The following is a 19773-nucleotide window of genomic DNA, read 5'->3' as shown; positions in this document are numbered from 1 at the left end:
CGTGATTTAGATGCTCTTCCTTAAAAGTACTTTCGGATCATTTATCATTCACTGGTTCTCAATCGATTTGAACCTATATATCATAATATCATAAATCATTCAAAAGATCTTCGTTTAAAAATTAGTTATCGGCTATGAACCGGTTCATTACCAGTTCAGAACTGATTGGAACCGGTTCAGTTTTATGGGAAATCCAATACCTTTCCAACGAGCCCAAACATGATCCCATTCGCTTGATAAATGGGCTCTCTATAGTGTCTTTTTAACGTTTGACCTTGAAAACCCGTTATTAGGAATGATTCAAGGGTATTGTCGTATAAGGGCGAAATCTCCGCCTGAGAACATATCCAAAAATGAAAAAGCAATCCTAAAAAAACATGATTTTGGGGGAGAAGGGGAGGGGTGGGTCACGGTAGACCAGTCTCTGATTGTGGATTTGGACAGTGAATGTGTATTTACTCGACAGAATTCTGCATGTCGAAACTGATTTTTGTACCAACCTCTCTTTTCAGATTTAGACAGTATATTCTCAATGCATTTGGCATTACTTTTTCATTCATTCACTACACAATAAAAAAAAATGTGTAAAATTTTACTACTATAATAGTGCAAAATCAACCATTTTAGTTGTTTAATTTAAAAATGTTTAAAAAATGCACAACATTTTGGTAATTTATTGTCACGTGATTGAAAATTACCATTATTATAGTTGAAAAATTTTCAACAATGTTGTTTAACTTGAAAATGTGTAACACTATTTTAACACTATAATAGTGTGAAATCGGATAAATTAATTATTTAATTGTGATCTGTGTAAAATTTCTCACTGTAATAATCATAAAAATTTTTCAACAATGTTTCGTGATTTAAAACTGTTTGGTAAATTCTAAAAATTTGCCACTATTATAGTATGATTACAGTTTTTCACATTATTATAGTGTGAAAAAATACACAACTTTATGGTATTTTTTAATTAATGAAAGAGGCGCAGTAGAAAATAAAGAGATTAATCTCAAGATAATGTCAATCAGGTCAGGGAACTTCGAGACCCCAATTTCATCCGATTAAATCGAAGGTCCGACAATCGAAAAATCAGTTTTCGAAATTTTGATTTCGAATATTTCGAAAACTATACGATGGTTTTTCTTCAAGTTGAAGCGTTGTTGTAGCCGAGGTCGATACCTTTCCAACGGTAAGTCGCACTCCTCCCTCGATGTTCCCTGACCTGAGTTATAATCAAAAATGTCCTGCAGCAGCTGTACTCCGGACGTTACGGACGGAACGGACCGGACGTCCACGAAAATCAATTTTTAGCGCATATGATAGTAGTAATCTATGAGTCTAGGACTACAAAAGCTGAGATTGCAAAAAATCTCAGCTAAAAACTATCCAAAAAAAAATTATAACAATATTCAGAAAAAACTTTCAGTTTCCTTCGAAGACTTTTAATTCTGTACACCACTTCCGCTAATATCTCCCCCTTGCCATATAGTTGTATTCTTAAATCTTTAATAAAATTCCGTTTTTGTATCATTAATTGAACAACAGACCTGACAATTCTATGAATCATGAAGGAAATGGTCAATTGTTATCAAAAGAATTAATAAAGGGTTGCCTTTTAACTGTACTTAATTCACTTTTATTTCATTTGCATATAATTTCTTTTTCTTAATCAATCCCAATTATATTTCAGAGACGCTCATTTCCTCTGCATTCTACCAGACTCTCCAGATATGACCCTTTTAGAGAAGGTTTTGTAACACAATTGGTTTGTAAATTCTTTAGACAAGAATTCCAATGTAAAACATAATTGGATCATCAAATATTCATAAACAGAAATTTTAAATTTTGAGAAACTTATCAACAGCTGTTGGATACATACATACTGGTGATTGCTACTTTCTCGCACAAGATGTCGCTACTATCGTCCCGCTAATATAAAACTTTTGTGACAATGTAATTCAAACACGAAGAGAGCACGCTAGAAAATCTATAATACAGAGTCACTTCGGAGTAAATACAAGAATATTTAATATTACTAAAAGTTATCTACATATTTATTTGATATTGAAAAGAAAGAAAATTTACGAGAAAAGCAAGATAATCATTGAAAATTTTCTAAGAAAAACCAGTATGCTTGAAATTGCCTTGTCCCAAAAAGTCTTAGCAGGCCAATTTTGGATTGTGTGGGACGCCACGGCGAAATGACGCACGACACACGACGTCAAAAAGTGACAGTACATTGCGAAAAAAACCTCAGTATTTGAGTGAAATTCCACGCGAATAGACGCCATTTGTCCGAGCTGAAGAATTAAGTGAAAAAAGTGATGGTATTTATTGTTAAATGGTGACTGATCTATGTGGACAAGTGTATTTGCATGAGACTCTGCCAGTGGAGTGATTTGCCTGGTGAATTGGGACTGCAATTGAAGGTGAAGAAGGGAGTAGAGAAAAATGACTTTTCACCCAAGGACGGCGTTCCTGTACGCCTTCTCCATCATTTGTTTGGGCTTTGCCCTCAACAGTCATCAGGTGAGTCAGTCCGGGACGGGATCCTCTTATTGTCTATGTCAAATGGGAGCAAATGAGGCCACTTTTACTTGCCATTTGCGTCATTCGCACGCAGACGGACTTTTGTTTGCCTTGCCTTGACGGCAATTGATTTTCCACGAGGCGCCCCCAAATCCTTCAGTCGGCCGGCCAACAGTTTAAGAAGTTTCTTTTGAGAGCCTTCTTGGCTTAAGACTTAGCCAGAAAACCCCTACCAGAATCTTAACAACAAAAAAAGAATGTCTGGAATGTTTGAAGAGGTTTTCGAATAGGAATTCCTTTATCGCACGATTTTTTTGTTTCTGGGAATACTGCGATCTTCTTGGTAGGGAAAATTCCGTAGGTGTCTTCTGCAATCTCCAGAGAATCTAGAAGTTCACAAATAGATGGATAAATGGCTCTATTAATCTGCTAAAGTCTATAGAAAATTGTTCAAATATCAGTGACATGGAAGGTTTAATCAAAAATGGTCGTATGCTTTAAAATATTTTGTTATTTTTTTGTATGAAATAATAAATCCTATTAAAATATCAGGGTAAACCTAGGACAAGATAGCTCAATCACATTCAGGATTTTGCTTTGGGATCGACCTCGAACATCTTCCTGCAGTGGCGGATGATCGACAAGCTTTGGTTGTTAACCTGGATGTTCTAAGCCCGTGACCCCAGTAGGGATAAGCGGTTGAAAATGAGAATGATATTATATTGTTGTCTTTTTTTTATTTCGCTATTACAGACTTAATCTTTTGAATGGTTCAAGGTTATCTAAATAAAAAAAAAGTTTAATGTGAGCCGTGTGTCTACGTTATTAGACTCCTTCTTTGTATTATAAGAAAACTTTCTTTGTTATTTTGATTTAATTAAAATGTTACTTGAAAAAGCACTCTCAGATAGTTTTATTGTTTGTAAACCATTTAAAATTTTACTTATTTTTCATTAGGTTTAGATTTGTGTTTTTATTCGTTCCTTAGTAAATCTTTTTCAACAAGATTTTTGCTGAAAAGACTAAAATTTGAACGTAAAAACTTTATAGGTAAAAAAATTATTTTTTTTTTCATAATATGCTCATAACGTACTTTAATATTATTAATAATTTGACTTATTATTATCTCATTGCCACAGTGATTTTTGATTGGGTTCTTTTTCTTGTTCACTTTTTTTTTTTAATTCTTAAGGAGATTAATTTTGCTTCTTTATTCTAGTTTTATTCATTTCTGAAATAACTAAACTGTTCTTATGTTTTCTTAGTAATTACCCGTCTGACCAGATAAGCGTGGATTATAGCCTGAGTTAACCCCTATCTTTCATACCTTACTTTTAAGAAGCTCCCATACAAAATACCCCTTACTAAATATACGTGAAGGACACTGTTTTGCGTTCATGGTGGTGAGCAGCAGAACTACGAAAATTATGTTGCCGGCCGTGTTGCTCAGCTGACAGTGACAAGATGGAATATTTTCCAAAACATTTTATTTGTTTTCAAATTAATTCAAAGATTCTTGGTGATTTTGTGCGATTTAAGTGATTTTATTAATAATAATAAAATGCGACACTGTGTTTCGTGTAGGGAAATGTGTAGTGATAACATTGAACAAATCACAACCCTAAAATACGTGTTTTTATTTCTTTTTCGTGAGTATTTTTAGGAGACAATTTTTTTACACAATGATTTTTCCTTTCTAAAGTGTTAAATCGTTAATACAAGTTAAATAAAACATATCATTATCCTTGTGGCTTCAACCGTTCGTATAATATTCGGAACTGAAATTGGGAAGTGTGATTGACAGTTTGATTCGCCCGCCATTGATGTACGTGGCAAAATTCAGTCCTTAATCCGGGCCTACCACTCGGATCTTGCCGATGAGGGCTAAAATATTGCCTAAAGATAGGTGCTAATTAATGGCTCAACACTGGGCCCCCTTACCCTGTGTCAGACGGGTAGAAACCAAGTTTAAATTTACAAGCAAACGCTCGAAATAGTGTCAAGTTGATTCCCGTAAAAAATAGACCTCAAAAGGGTATTAACATATTTTATCCATATATTTTCGTAAGAGACAGTGAAGCTTCCTCAGAAAGATAGAAGCTTTGAAAAAATACATTGTCCTGAGAAAAATGTATTTCAGTTTTTCATTTTTTTTTTAAATCTCGATGTTTCGGATTACTGATCGGGAAATTGAGAAATAATTTTCAAACTCAACAGATTGGTTTAGTATTAGCTTATAGAACTACCATTGTTCTATCAGGAAGATGAAATTTGTCAATGCAAATTTTGGACAATGACTTTTCGACCTTCTCCTTACACTTGATTATTTTCGGTTTCGAATATCTAGTGCACCTAGGATATTCCTTCGGTTTTCTTTCGGATTTATAACTTTCTTTTTTGGGGAGTAATCGCGGATTAGGGTGTCGCCTAATTAGGCAGCTTTGCTCGTGTGAGCGTGATGTTTCCGCCACCAGCATCTTCTTCCAATATCTGTTGAGTTTAATTCACCGAAACCCTCGTGAAACATGGATCTCTTGATGATCCATGTTTCCTTCTTTAATTCGAATTGCTCACGTTTCTGGTTTGGTATGGGTTTTAACTTTAACGCTCTAATGGCGCTATGATTTTTCCCCTAAAAATGATGTCACAAATTCCTTCTCTCTCTCTTTCTCTCATTTCGCTATGTTTGCAAATAATTTTGAAAACATGATATTAATTTGATTTCATAATTTTCGGCTTTAAAAAATTTTAAATTTTTCCAAGCTGGTGATGGCAAATCACAGCGCTAGGATTAGTTACTTAGGTGACTAATGCGCCTTCCCTTCCGGGTTCTCTCTTATAAAAGTGTTTGAAGTGTTCTAAATGTATTTAAAAGTTCGGAATGATTATCGCCATGTATTTATTTTATTGGGCACCCTCATTATCGGCTTGCCAACTTTATGCGTGCCCTTATAGTATACGCCACCGGACAGGTAGCCTGTCCAAATATCATCATGTGTATACGATGCAATCTTCTTAAAATATCTGCATTTATATTTATATACATGTTTTAGATTTTTATTCCGACACTGTTTCATCGGTTCCAGATGTTCCACTTAAAATAGAGAGGATCCTTTATTTTTTATGTTACTAAAGTCGAAAATTATGTCTGGTCAGTCCATAAGCCATTTTGGTCTAATATTAGAATTTTACGGAGAAAGAGGAGGTTAAGTACGAGAACGATTTCGACAATGTTTCAGCAATGAATTCCCTTTATTCAACATTGTCCTACTTTCCTTATCCTGACAAAATCCCGTTTGTAATTGTGATTTCGGTTTTAGGGTAATGCTTTGGTCAATAAATTAAGTTTTCAACGAAGTGATCCTTATAAAATTTTCCTATCGGATCCTATTTTCCTAGTGAATTCTTTCTAATCCAATTATTGTACACTTAATGTTATCTGATACGAAAATTACACATTGACGAATGTAACTAATAAAATTCTCTATCAAACCTAAAACAAAATTTTCTGGCCTCTTTGAGACAACAGTGACTCTGATATCGATTTTATGAACTTAGAGTAAGTGTGCCAAATTTCGGAATAGTTGCATGCAAGCGCCAAAGCCTCAAGTTTGAAATGTAATGTTTCTAATACAAATTTATTTATTTTTGTTACTTCTTCATAAGGAGTGTTGCTTGAAACCTTGTAGACAACAGTTTATCGTCTTTATTTTATCTAAAATCATTTTAAAAGCATTTTAAAATGAATAAAAATATAGACATAGCTTTGGTGTCCTATTTCGGCCACCTTCATTCTTATAGTTCCTTGCCCTTCCGGAATTATTACAAAATCTCTTTCATATCTTTTCCTTCGTTTAAGCGTTTTGTTATTTTTTGCATTGAATAATCTCTAGAGTATGTAGAAACGAGAAATTCGTGGAAAAGAACAAAAAAAGTGGCCGAAATTGCAAGCTGGCCGGAATTTGGTACACTTACCCTTTTTCTGTTCTAGAAAATTGTTGATCATTTGTAGTCTTATACCTCTAAGGGCGAATGGGACACCGGCGTCCCAAAAATAACAATTAATTTTTCGGACTATTTAGAGAAAAAATTACTTTCTATAGTCAAATATTTTTTTTAGACACTCATCCTTAAAGAATTAAGGTTTTTCAGACAAAGACTTTAATCGGTTCAGAAGAATCGAAGGCATATAACCACCTAAGTAACAAAAAAAAAGATTTTGGGCATTTTCGTAAACCCGTGAAAAATTATAGTATGGGAACCCAAACACAAAATCACTGTTGCATACTGTAATAATATGCTAAGATATTGTTAAAAATAGGTTTTGATTTTGTTTCACAAAAAAAACACTGACTAACATTTTCGTCTTTATGACATTGTATGATTAAGCCAACGTTGTGTGATAACAATATTTTTTTTTCTTCAATTCTATCAACAATAAGTGCAAAAGCTATCACCAGTTAATTATATTCCAAAAAATTCCTACAGCTTTCTCCATTCGATATTGCAAAAAAAAGTAATTTCTATAATTCCTCATTAGGTATGCAGAAAAAAAACTCGAGTATTTATCAAGTTTCTTCAATTGAGACATATATGAGTCACCAGAAGCCTTATCTCAAAATTCCTTACGCTTAACTTCATGGAAATATACACAGAATGAACTTTTTCTTATGTGCTAAAGCAATTCTTCAACATAAATGGTAGAATGTTGAATGCTCTGAAGTTTTCAGACGCGGCATCCTTCTTTGGATGATTTTAAGTATATTTAATGTAGGGGGAGGCTTTGATCGTTCGCACATACGCTACCTTCAGACACTTCATATTTCTCCCATATTCCTTTATGAATCTCACATATGGCTATATATTGTAATAGCTAACCTTAAATCCCATCTTTCCTGAAAAAATTGAGAGTCTAATCCTTTTTTCCTAGTTTCAGGAAACAAAAAATAAAAACAGGTCCAAAACTGTAATTTTACTGTGCAATATTTCATACGATTGTGCAGAATTAATATCACTTTTCTGAAAAACTACTATCACAAAGGGTAGAAGGGTTATTAGGAATCAGATTTATGTAAAAATCTTTTAGGCTGAACAGGCACTTTTTGTGGGTGGAACAAAATTCACAAACTTGACTCAGATTCATCGATCGCATATAGAAGACTGCTTCTTTCAGATATTTTCCAGGAAACTTCATTTTAGATACGATCCCTCATATTCACATCTATTGTAATCTACCGATTTGATCCACCACTAAAAAGGAAAACTTAAAAATCGTAAAGTTGATAAACAAGAAGTAATTTGACTCAAATAGGCTGCAGTTGAGTAATTATTAAGCAATTTTGCATTTCTTTGATATAAAAATATTTTTCAAGCTTGCACAAACTGAATGTGCAATGAAAGAATCACATCTGCAATAAGCTCATACAGTTTACAACTGGTTTTTTGACAATCTTTGACATAACCTCACTATTGTGTTGTTTTGCATGACAAAGGAAAGAAATTGTCCGTGAGAAGCTGTTTTGTGAAAATTTTAGCTTGTTCACCTGCTGAAGCTCAATATCTGTGCTAAATCCCGATTCCTGCAGCTGCAGGAACAGAGAAATCTTCAATGATGCGCATTCAAACGTTTTTGTGCATATCCGGCTCCGTGGAGGAATGGTGGAATCTTGTGTGGTCTTCTCGCTTGCAGAGTTTTAGTCAATTTTTAGCTTTAAAAACTTATTGATTCGTGTAAATTTGGTGATATTTGGACTTTTCAAGAAAGTATTCATCAGATTTAACCGTTTCCGGAGTGAAATTCTCGTAGAATCAAGCAAAAAAATGGTTTTTAGTGTCAATAAAACATCTCTCAGAAAAGTTCCAAAAAAGTGATATTAAAATGTTTTATTCCTTATAAAAATGGTTTAATTAAGTAGATTAGAGTTCCCTTTAAACAATGATGTGCAACTTTTAGTGTCCGGTGCAAAATTTACGGTGAAAATGGGGTGTTCAATGATGGCGTGAATCGTGTGCGATAATAGAAACTTGATTCATCTATCGGATAAATCGCCATTAAATTTTCATTTTCCTCTGGAGGAAAATCTAAGGATTTCCTGGAATTTTGTTTGGTGGGATTATAAACCTTATAAGTAAGACATTTTTTTGGCATAGTTGGAGAATCCATACAGTTTGCATGGTAGTCAGAAAAAATCACTGAACTTGAACATCATTTTTGTATGCGAAAGTTCAAAGCCTCCCCCTATATCTAAGTGATACGTTTATTTATTATTTTATTAGTAACAGGTGTCTTCGCATTATCTCTGCTGAATACCGCAGAAAAACCTTAAAAAAAACTTATTTCAAGGTTGATTGATACAATTTTTTTTAAGGTTCTGTTTATGGAAGAGTTGGTTTTTCTTAGGGATGTCGTTATGGTGTTTTCTGCTTGAAAGTGTAATTTACTGAAAATTTTATGAATTTCCACATAAAGTCAACTAGACTGATAGTTAATTGCACGGTTTTTGGACATATGAAGAATATCTCACAAAACTCACAAATTTCAGCTTAATTGATATGATTTTAATTGGCATTTATGCTGGTTGAGAAGAGATTGGAATTTTTCTTTATTGAAATTTGTGTAGGAAGGAAGTATGTCCATTTTTTGATAAAATATGCATTATGAGCATTATGAGTTTCGTATTATGGGAATATTTTCAGTGTATATTATCTACTAAATTATATTACGCATTAGACTTTAGCGTGAAATTGACCAGCTGAATTTCGCTATATTCTTGCTGACGTATGGTGGCTTTTCCTTTTGTGTTTATGGTGAGAACATTTCCCTCTGTTGTGACACAGAAAAAGAAAATTCTGACCTGTGAGACTATGTGTGTGGAAAGAAAATGGACAAGGGAAAAATCAATAAATGAGTCATTCGTCATGAGTTTTAATTGAATTTTCTCATTGTTGCATTGAAAGTCAATTTTATGCTATATAGGAATATTCTCACAGTATGTATGGATGACAAAAGTTTTCTTCTGCTTCTGACAACGAGAGAGATATATGATTTTTGCCTTTACCCATTGTTGAATGGAGAGATGATAAAGCGTCAAAATTAACTCATGGAATTCATTTTATTGTGCGGTCATGGGTAGAATGGAGAACCTAATTTACTTTTAATCTTTTAGAAGAGTCACACATTCTTTCAGGATAACCTTGCACATCAAAAAAATTATGGAAATTTTTCATGCAGAATTAACTGCAGGAGATTGTACCAGAAAGTTATGCAGATTTATGATTTAGGGGTTTGATCATATAGAACTACTATTCAGCTCGGCAAGAGGTTTAAAATTTATTTATTTTTGTTCATCTCTTCTCTCTAAATCCTTCTTCGCTGCCCTTGGTTGTCTGGGAAATTTGGCCAATACAGGGAATTTTCAAGGTGATCCAATCGATGAACCCAATCTCTGTTCATGCGTTTGCAAATTTATCTCTCTCCTCTTCTCCATTCTTCTGTTATTGACCACCACCCCAAAATAAAAGGCTCACATCGCCGCAAAAATGATGGAAATATGATGAGATATTATTAAAATTTTGCCTTAAATGCGTGGACAATGGTTTTCATACATCGGTCTATCTATACTACCCCAATGACGTCAAAGGGATATGAATATGCTTATGGTCTGATGCGTTAAAAACAAGAACAATGAGGGTGAAGAATCAGACGACATGTTGAGAGACAATTTTTCCATTTGGCTTACTGACACATCCAGAGATGACCATTTTGTGTGAAAATCGTTCTTTCACTGGACATTGCTAATTAAATTTGCTCTCTGTCGCCTTTCATTTAGTTGAAGATGTTACTGAAATAGACTTGTTAGTGGTTTTTAGAAGACTGGCACAATTACGTGCATGTCTATGGTTAGTTGATAATAACAATGGGTTCAATTAGAAAATGTTTGATAAATGACACGGAAATGAGAAGGAAAATGTGTTGAATCTTAGTTACATGAAACATTCATAGTTGTACAACAATTTGCATTATTAGTTAAAATGTCTAGAATTGCTTTAACTGACACCATTGCATCCCGATTTATACAATATAATAGGGTCAAGTTTCTAAGGAAGACTCTGTACCTCTTTGTACCTCTCTGTAGACTCTTTCAATACATACCAATATGAACTATATTCAAACTAAGTAAGTTCCTTTTTTTTAGTTACTTTTACTTCCTTTTAGTTACTCTTGGATTCTGTACTAAGATTAAAACCGCTGTATTTATTGAAGTTTATCCGAAAAACGGGCTGGCTTGAACCATCTTGCCCTTATTAGGGATTAATTGTGGAGGTCAGAGCGAAAATGGCACATATCTTATGCTTCATCCATAGGATATGTGCCTTTTTTGCTCTGAGCTCCACAATTTAATAATAGATGCATAATGGGACTAAAGGAAGCCTAGGTGCGGCGATTCTACAAGGAAAACTGCCCCCACTGTAAACTAATCTGAGCTACATTGAGAGAAATCCGAAAAAGTTAAAATAACATTCTAGAAATGTTTATTTTACCCTGCAGTATTGATCCGAAATCGGTGTAAATATTATGCTTTTTAGGTTTAAAGTTACCCTTTTCATGTTAATTTTACCCTTAAAAAGGTGTAAACTTAACATTTAAAAAATGTTGATATATTTTTACACCTAAAAAGTGGTAAAGTTATGAGAAAAAAAAGTTAATCGCACCCCCGTTTTTTTCTCAGTGTAGAGACTGAGTCTACGTTGTCGGTGACTGCTGGATTTGCCTCGTCTTTTCAAAGCATAATTTACATTGAAAAACTTGCTAGGCTTGGTCGTCCTCATCCTTGCGAAGCTTATTATTCCACACTGGAGCTTTTTAAGACATATTTACGACGGCATTTACCTCGTAAATCCTCTTCGGAAATGCAATGACCTAAGGTTAAGACGGTTAAGTCTATTAAGTGACGGATCTAGGACTATAGAATGTAAATCATCATCATAATTTTCAACTGCATATCCCTATTGGGTTCGCGGGCTTAGGACATCTAGGCTAGGAGCCCACGCCTGCCGATCCTCCGCTATTTAACTTTTTACAAAAATGTTAAGTGAACAAATTCAGTGACTGTTTTAGAAAAAGTTGGATGTTTTTACACAGCCCTCTCCGATATCCGGCTGACGTGGGAACAAAATGACATTTGGGTTTTTTTTTAATCTGGTCAACGGTTTTTCTATTTTGCGCTGTGTGAATTTATTTTTTGTCGAAAAACAACGGAATTTTCTTCGTGGTGCGCTTGTGCTTCATTTTGTACCAGAATTAAGTATCAAAGGCTTTGATAAAGTGAAAAAAAAAACATTTTTAATTCATGCTGGTCAAGTTGCATACGTCAGTGATACTGTCAGCTGTCAGTGTTTGGCAGCTGTCAGCCGGATATCGAAGTGCCGGATATCGGAGAGAGCGGTGTACAGTAGACTCTCTCTTAATTGGGCATTTGGGGCAAAATGTCATCCGGTTTATCGATAGATTTGGGCGTCAAAGCCTTTGTAAATGCCACAAGAAGCGCTCAATTATAAAGAATCACGATAAAATAGGAAGAACTACAGCGAATTTGAGCAAATTAGCTTCCATAATTAACCGTGAAAATTGTCAACAAAATTTTTCGCCCGATTGAGAAAGAGCTGATTGAGCGAGAGTCTACTGTATAAGTATTGCAAATAAAATGACCTCAGTAGATGAAACGTTTGAACATAATCGAATATCTTTAATCCCTCCAATTGTTGAAGCACACGTAGTTTTTATATATGTCCAGGCCATAAATCCAACTCATCCAAATCTATAGCTTTTCAATGAACAAATACTAAATGTCATGGACAAAAAGTCCACTAGGGTAAGGGCTTTTAAAATCCAGTTGAAGAATCAAATTGATGCAGTTGTATTTGATGTTTGTTTAAATATTTTAGTGGCCGTTGAATAATACAGAGAGGAAGATAAAATAAATGTTAATAAAAGCTTTTTTTGATCAGCTAATGTAATAGAATTTTATAGCATAATTATGGCAATTTCATAACTTATCAAATGCCCCAAGCCTTCAGGATAAAAATACACTTGCGCTGTGTATTTTCTCATTGAAAGGGACAAAATCAATACTAACATTACACATTAATATTTGTAACAAAAAGGCACAAAAGGTAATTAAACTTGACCACTTGAGGGCCTTTCCGTGTTGAGGACGTACAGGTTTCGAGTGCCAAAAGTAGCAATGCACGTTGAATACTGTGGAAGATCACAAAATATTTATTTATAGCCTAGCCATGGGGTTTTTGGACGAATCCAGCAGTGCCGACACAAATTGAATTATTATTCAAGACAGGGATGGAGGGTCTTGTGCCAATTTCTCAAAGTCACACGTACGTGTAGAGTAGATTTTCTCCGGTATATACGGAGGATTCAACATCAGAAAAAAGTTCAATTAGTGTCTGTTTAGTTATTATTTTAATTGTGAAATATTATGGGGTATGATTTTGATATGCTAGACGATCCAAAATAGAAACATTTTTTTTTATACAAGGAAAGGTGTCAAGGAAGTTTTTTCGTATATATATGATATTTGCAAAATAATGTTGGTAGTTTTTTTTTATGATTAAACCAGTGAAAGTTTTCAAAAAGTCTAGATGTATTATTTTTATTACACATATATAGCCTGGAAAATTCAAAAAGAAATAAATGTTTTTTTCTTCAAGTAGTTCTTCAATAAAATTCAACACATAGGTAATAATCTAGAAAACCCATCATCTGTAAAATAGCAAAAGACGCTCAATAATTGGAATGTTATGCGCAATTTATTGAAGCGTGTCGGTAAAATTTATTTCCTCTTGGAACTTTTAAGATTGAAGACCTATTTATTAACTAATGTTCTTTCTGAGAAAATTTCTTCAATAATTTCTTTCATAGTATATGAGGTTAATTTCATAATAATTACACTTTCACTTAGATAGTTTAATTTTGATTTATCCAAATATTTATATGAGATCCATCAAGTCAGACTTTTTGTTTGAAATTAAGAATGAGTTATGTATAATTATTCGTGTTAAACCTGGATTGGCTTACTGCAGATGAGATTCTTAATGTGATCCAATTTGGAATGTATACAAATTCGGTTTGAACTTGTAATTTTGAAAGGTACCCCACTACATCCTAACCAGGGTGTAGCAAAACACACTTTGGCTAAGTTTCATCGTAATCAAATTACATAAAAATTTTTAAGGATTATAGATGAGATTATGAAGAATCTCACACATTCTATATTTTTTGGAAAAAAAAAATCAATTTTCGACATAAATTTAAATGTACTACAACTTGTGCTTTCTGAGATGAACTAGATGAATGAAATTTATACATTTTGGCCTATAATTTTTCCCCTGAGCTCCATAAATTTTTCATTTTCTCTTTACAGCCTCTATCTTTTTCAGCACACTGTTATTTTCATTTAGACATGAATTTGTAATTGCCAAGGCATAGGAAAGCAAAAGAGCATTTCGAAAAAGACACAAGCAGTAAAAGGAAGTGAAATATTTTGCAAAATTGTGTTTTTTATATTCATATCATATTCTGTGTTTGACAATATGTTTTGAATTAACACATTTCCGCATTTGGCCAGATGTGAATGTCAAATCTTTAGCTGCAGTTGAAATTCAAGCAAATTGAATTCAATTATATTCAATTCATGCTGCAAAATTATGATTTTCAAGATGCTGGCGGCTTGTGTGTGAGTGCAGAAAGGTCAAATTACAATGCTGTCCGATGTGGTTACTTCTACAGAATTTTGATTTAAAAAGTCGATGACTCATGTTAAATATACTTCCATGAATATGTCTTTACCTTAAGAGTTTCTCTGTGAAGTGAACTTGCTGGTTATCATTAACAATAGTCCGTGATATGAGACAATGACTGACTTATCATTCTCTTGCGTGCAATGTAGTGAGGCAAAAATTTTAAGTACTTAATTATCGTCTTATTAGATTTTATTGGTGACTTTATTAGTGTCACGATTTCAACTAACATGTGCTGGTTTGGTTCTAAATTGTTCACCTCATTCAAAGCAACTTAAGAAAAAAACAAGAAAACTTGTATGCTGTTTTTCTCAAATTATCATTTAAATTTGGATATTTTTCTTATAGTTGCGGTAGACATATTTTATATTCAAAAATGCGAAAATCCGGATGAATCATCTTTATTACGTCATTTATTGATTAATCCACGTGTCTTCACGTTGCTAAATATCCATACCTACATCTATAAATTACATTTTTATATTTGTATTTTGTTGTATGAAGAAATTATATTTCAAGCACCTTGAATGTATAGCATTTTGGAATAATATACTCAATTCCACCTTGTTAGTATAGCGAGAAATCGTATTTGATGGTGGGGAGAAATGGAAATAGTTGCGTGTTTTGCAATGGGAGCCGATTTTACTGGAATGTGCATCTCTTAATGCCATTATGACCTGAAATTCAATCAAATGTGGTATTTCTTTTGACTTATTGTTAATTAAGCAAAGATTATGGGGTTATAAGCTCAAACACATAATGATCTTAAAATAAAAGTTATTATTATTGAGCAAGTAAATGAGTTTCTGAAACTTCTCCAAAATATACTATTTGCTATTTCTATTCCACAAAGGAGTTTCTTTACGTTTCGTCGGACTAGACAGAAATCGCTAACGAATTCGATCGATTATCAACAAATTCAAATTTCAAATAACGATTTTTTTTATTCAAGTTGGAGTAAATTTTTGCTGAAATATTTACATGCGCAGCCTAATTTATCCAAAGAGCTTTTTCTTAAATGTCACATTGAAACTAAAATATACTCATTTAGAAATAATTGATTTTCGAAGAAAAAATATCTTTTATTGATTTACCAGTTCGGAATGAATTTTCATTGCTTTTAAACTTTTTCTTAACCCTTTAACGACGAGACACTTTTTACGGACTGAAAATCAACTATAAAAATTAAACTGAGAAACATAATCAATGATAAGTCTTACATCTAACCTCGGAAAGTCCAAGTCTGATTCGGTGTATTTTGTTCTTCTATGAACGATGGGGACAAAAATAGCCCAAAAATTTAAGTGATTTTTCTGACAATACCAATGAATAATATTTTTCGCTTTAATGAGAAATATTACGTATGAGTATTGTAGTTTATATTGTTAAAAGGGTTTTGCTTAAAAAATATTAGAAATATAAAAAAATAAATAAAATCAATTATAAATTTGTGAATTTAAAAATTCGCCATTTTTTATCTTAAATATTTACTACATAGCAAATAGCTAGAGACTTGCAAAAAATATTCTAGATTCCTTCAACCTGCTACTTTCCAATTATTTACAGACATAAGAAAAAAAATAATTTTAGGTAGTCAGGAAAAATTATTTTCTTTATGGGACACCGGTGTTCCAATCGTCCTTAAAGGGTTAAGGACGACTGGGTTACCCTTATTCCATAGAGAAAATATTTTTTCCTGACTACCTAAAGTTCTTTCTTTCTAACGTTTGTACATAATCGTAAAGTATAAGGTTCTAGGAATTTAGGATATTTTTTCCAAATCTCCAACTATTTGCTATAAGTGAATATTTAAGCTCAAAAGTGACGAATTTTCAAATGACCACAGTAATAAATGATTTTTATTATTTTTTATATTTCAATTTTTTTAAGCATAACCCGGTATAGAAGGTATACCGCTCATACATAATATTTTTCATTAGAGTAAATATTATCATTCATTGGTATCGTCAGAAAATTTTTTTAGGCTATTGTCCCTATCGTTCATAAAAGCAAAAAAATACACAAGAATCAGACTATGTTGGATGGTCCTAGGATAGATGTAAAACACTTAATTAATTTTATTTATTAGTTTCTTTTTTATTATTGATTTTTGTTCAGAAAAAAGCATTAAAGGGTTAAACCAAAAACTTAATCATTTCACGAAATTCAATTTTTCTAATGTTGAAAAATTCACGATCACATCACTTTCGATTAGCTTTCAGGATAAGGTAGAAATTGCAGATTGAAATTAAATTTATCATAAAAGTCTTAGTCGTTCTGTTAAATGATCGGTTTTAAAAGCTGTCTTCATTCCTATTCTCATCTATGATCATGAGATTTGGGTAATGACCGAAAGCGTAAAATCGCGAGCACAAGCACCCGAGATGAGGTACCTCCTTGGGTACCTCCGAGCAGTTAAGGGAATCACTTGTCAAGATCGAGTGAGGAACGTAGCCGTTCATGAGGAGCTAAGACTAAGAGTCAAGGAGTTGCTTCTTCGAGTTGAAAGATCACAACTTCGATGGTATGGTCATATTTAGCGCTTGAATGTAGAAAGATTCCTCGTAAAAGCTTTGCAAGCCATGGTGAGGCGATCTCGACCTTGGGGCAAACCTAGGACAAGGTGGCTGAATCAAATTCAGGATTTTACCTTGAAGCGTCTTAGGATCGACCGCCTTGGGGGCGATCGAGTGTCCTCTTTAGTGTCCTCTAGGCTTGCGACCCCAATAGGGATAAGCGGTCAAAAAAGATGATTGAATTACCTCCAAAAATAATCAATCTATATCTTCGTTTTTTTTAATCTCCGTATACAGAACTTTTATTATTCAAGCAACCCACTTTTTTTTAATAAGCATACAAATTAATATTTTTTTATATAAAACATGACAGATTGAACGTAACCTATTAATTTGTAAAACAATCTGTTAGTTGAGACTAGATTATTTCGGGATAAAAGTTTGACCTTAGCTATTTCTATTTCTGATTTATATTTAGAATTTATTTTTATGAATGAAATGGAAAAAAGCAATAAAAAACGAATTTACTGTACATTTAATTCAATTCCACATCAAGCTTCTGCAGAATGTTCCTTTTGATTGCGTAGAAGAAATCTTGGTTTTCTTCAAAAGAACTTTTTATTTCGCATTGTTTCTCAGGAATGAACAATGTTAAAATAAATTCTGTAAACATCCACACAAATATTTGCATTGATCGATAATAATTTGTGAGTCATATGACTATGATGATGGAAGAAGCTTTAAACTAATTCGCAATTTTGACTCACACACATTTTACCTTATACATTGTTGGATAGGGGAAAAGTGGGGGTGGAATGTCTACTGTTGTATACCTGTGTGAATGTTGCTATATAGGAGGAAATTGCACTTATTCGTGACTTGAGGAAGGTTTTCAGTGGTTTATAGGAGAAAAGTGTATGATGATGATGAAATTGGAAAATGAGAGTGTGAGTGGAGGAAATTAAGGTAATATCATGGAGGAAGAGAGTGAAAAATATGTTATCCAAGGGTTGTTTGCAGGAATTGACTTTGAAAAATTGTGCGACGGCGCCCAGAGTCAGGGTCATTTCTCTCAAAAGTACCAATCAAGGCTGAAAATTTTGTACAAAATGCATGCTTATACAGTAAATTGGTTAGGACAAAGTTTTTGGCCAGCAATTTGATGGTCAGACTATTTGGAAAATCTATATTGAGTTGTCTAAGTGTGGCAATATATATTATCGACCCTCTTGGGAATGCCACAAATTTGTGGGTTTTCACAACTTGGATTAAAATAGATTGTTATACATATATATATATAATGTGGAAGGGAATAACATGTAGTTTTTCTGTAGATTTTTGTTTTTGGGTGTGTAAGCGTGAGCTTTCATAAGCTAGCTAATCAACACAGCAAATATTGGGAAGACGAAGAGAAAAATGTCTGAAAACTCCTTTGAAACACTAACCGAATGACCAAAGTACTACAGTTTTTCTCACAAACTTTTCTATTGGGTTTTCTGCCAACAAACATCTAATACCTGCGTAGACAAAATCCAATGAACCTTACTGGTACAGTTACACAAACACAAATAATTATTGTCTGATGTGTCAACAAAATTACATACTTGAAGAATTCAAGAGCATTTCAGCAACAATGAGGAAAATCGATGTGAGACACAATATTCTTCCCCGATGATCTCACAATTACGCTATTTTGTAGTTATTTTCTTTCACACAAACTCATAAAATAATTCTTTACGTGGGAGAAATATTTAATTGTTTTTCTTAATACAACATTAACAAAATGATCAAATGTTTGCAAGAATTTGAAAGATTAATCTTGACTTTTTCAATCATTGATTTTGGTTATTGACAGTATTACTATTCCTCATTATTATTTTTCTCTCTCTCTCTCTCTAAAAAAAAGAAAAAGAAAACGATCTGAAGAAAAAATTGTTGATCATACGATGTGTTTGTCTCACGGTTATTTCAGCGTCAAAAATGTCAAAGAAGTTAACAAAGCGCTGTATTCGTTGACACGCAATTCTTCAATTCAAGCATTACATATAGTACGACTCATATGTTGAAGGGTAAATTTTTGCTTCATATAAAACTTGAGTTTGTAGTGTTATTTTAATAATTTATACCAAATTTCAGGAAAATATTCCTTTCTTTAAGCCCAACAAACGAGGACTTACAAATTGACCTCTGTGTTGTGTAGATTGAAAGATGACCTAAATATTAAAAAATAAAAATGAAAATAGTACAAAAAGAAATCCAATGTCTCAGGAAATTACTTTAAGATTATTCTCAATGAAAATTTAATGGGGGGTTCTTTATTTTTCTAAAAAAAAAATAAGCACGCTGTTGGTCTGTTTTCTCTGCAGAGGAAGCAGCTCAATGATACAGTGTTCAACTGATGAATTGCAGTGCTTCAGCATTGTGTGTATAATAAAATGAAATCACTTTGCCAAAAATAATTTGTTCTTAAGAGCTAAATTTAGAAATGTTGATTGAATTTATTAACTGCAATTATTTTAAAATTGCAGATTGATTTATGATTCCTCCAATACTTGAGAGGGAAGTTGTGGGTGTAAATCCTTTATAAGAACTCTTCAGGGTTTTTAGAAACTACACGCTTGGCAGTTTAAAAGCAATATTGAAGGTCTCGTAATTTTCGAAAAGAGTCAATAGTATTCCTAGAGGGATGATAAACATTGCTTTAAAAATAAACTAATTTTCAAGGAGTAATTATCTGATGATTTTGCAAAAAAAAAAATTAAAATAGGGTCGGAGGAACGTCTGTTCGACAGGGAACCCCTATTGACACTTTTGTCAAAATGTTGAAAATTATTGAATGTATCTAGTAAAATATAAGTAATTATAACGTTTTTTCTGAAATACACCTTTTACTATAAACAGAGATGTTCAA

At 33.0% G+C, this 19773-nt stretch overlaps 1 protein-coding gene across 7 annotated transcripts in view; it reads left to right on the top strand.

The window, feature by feature from the left end:
- The first annotated feature begins 2250 nt into the window (after positions 1-2250).
- The window catches only part of LOC129805301 (NPC intracellular cholesterol transporter 1), a 77146-nt gene continuing 59623 nt past the window's right edge, over positions 2251-19773 (top strand). For all 7 annotated transcript variants that reach the window (XM_055853121.1, XM_055853118.1, XM_055853117.1 and 4 more), the window contains exon 1: positions 2251-2532. In XM_055853121.1, coding sequence (XP_055709096.1) covers positions 2455-2532 — 78 coding nt within the window. In that variant the 5' untranslated portion in view covers positions 2251-2454. The remainder of the gene's footprint in view (positions 2533-19773) is intronic.

The sequence above is a fragment of the Phlebotomus papatasi genome, chromosome 3, assembly GCF_024763615.1.
Source record: "Phlebotomus papatasi isolate M1 chromosome 3, Ppap_2.1, whole genome shotgun sequence".
Classification (NCBI taxonomy): Eukaryota; Metazoa; Arthropoda; class Insecta; order Diptera; family Psychodidae; genus Phlebotomus; species Phlebotomus papatasi.
The sequence above is the reverse complement of the archived record's forward strand: the minus strand, read 5'-3'. Positions and strand labels throughout refer to the sequence as shown.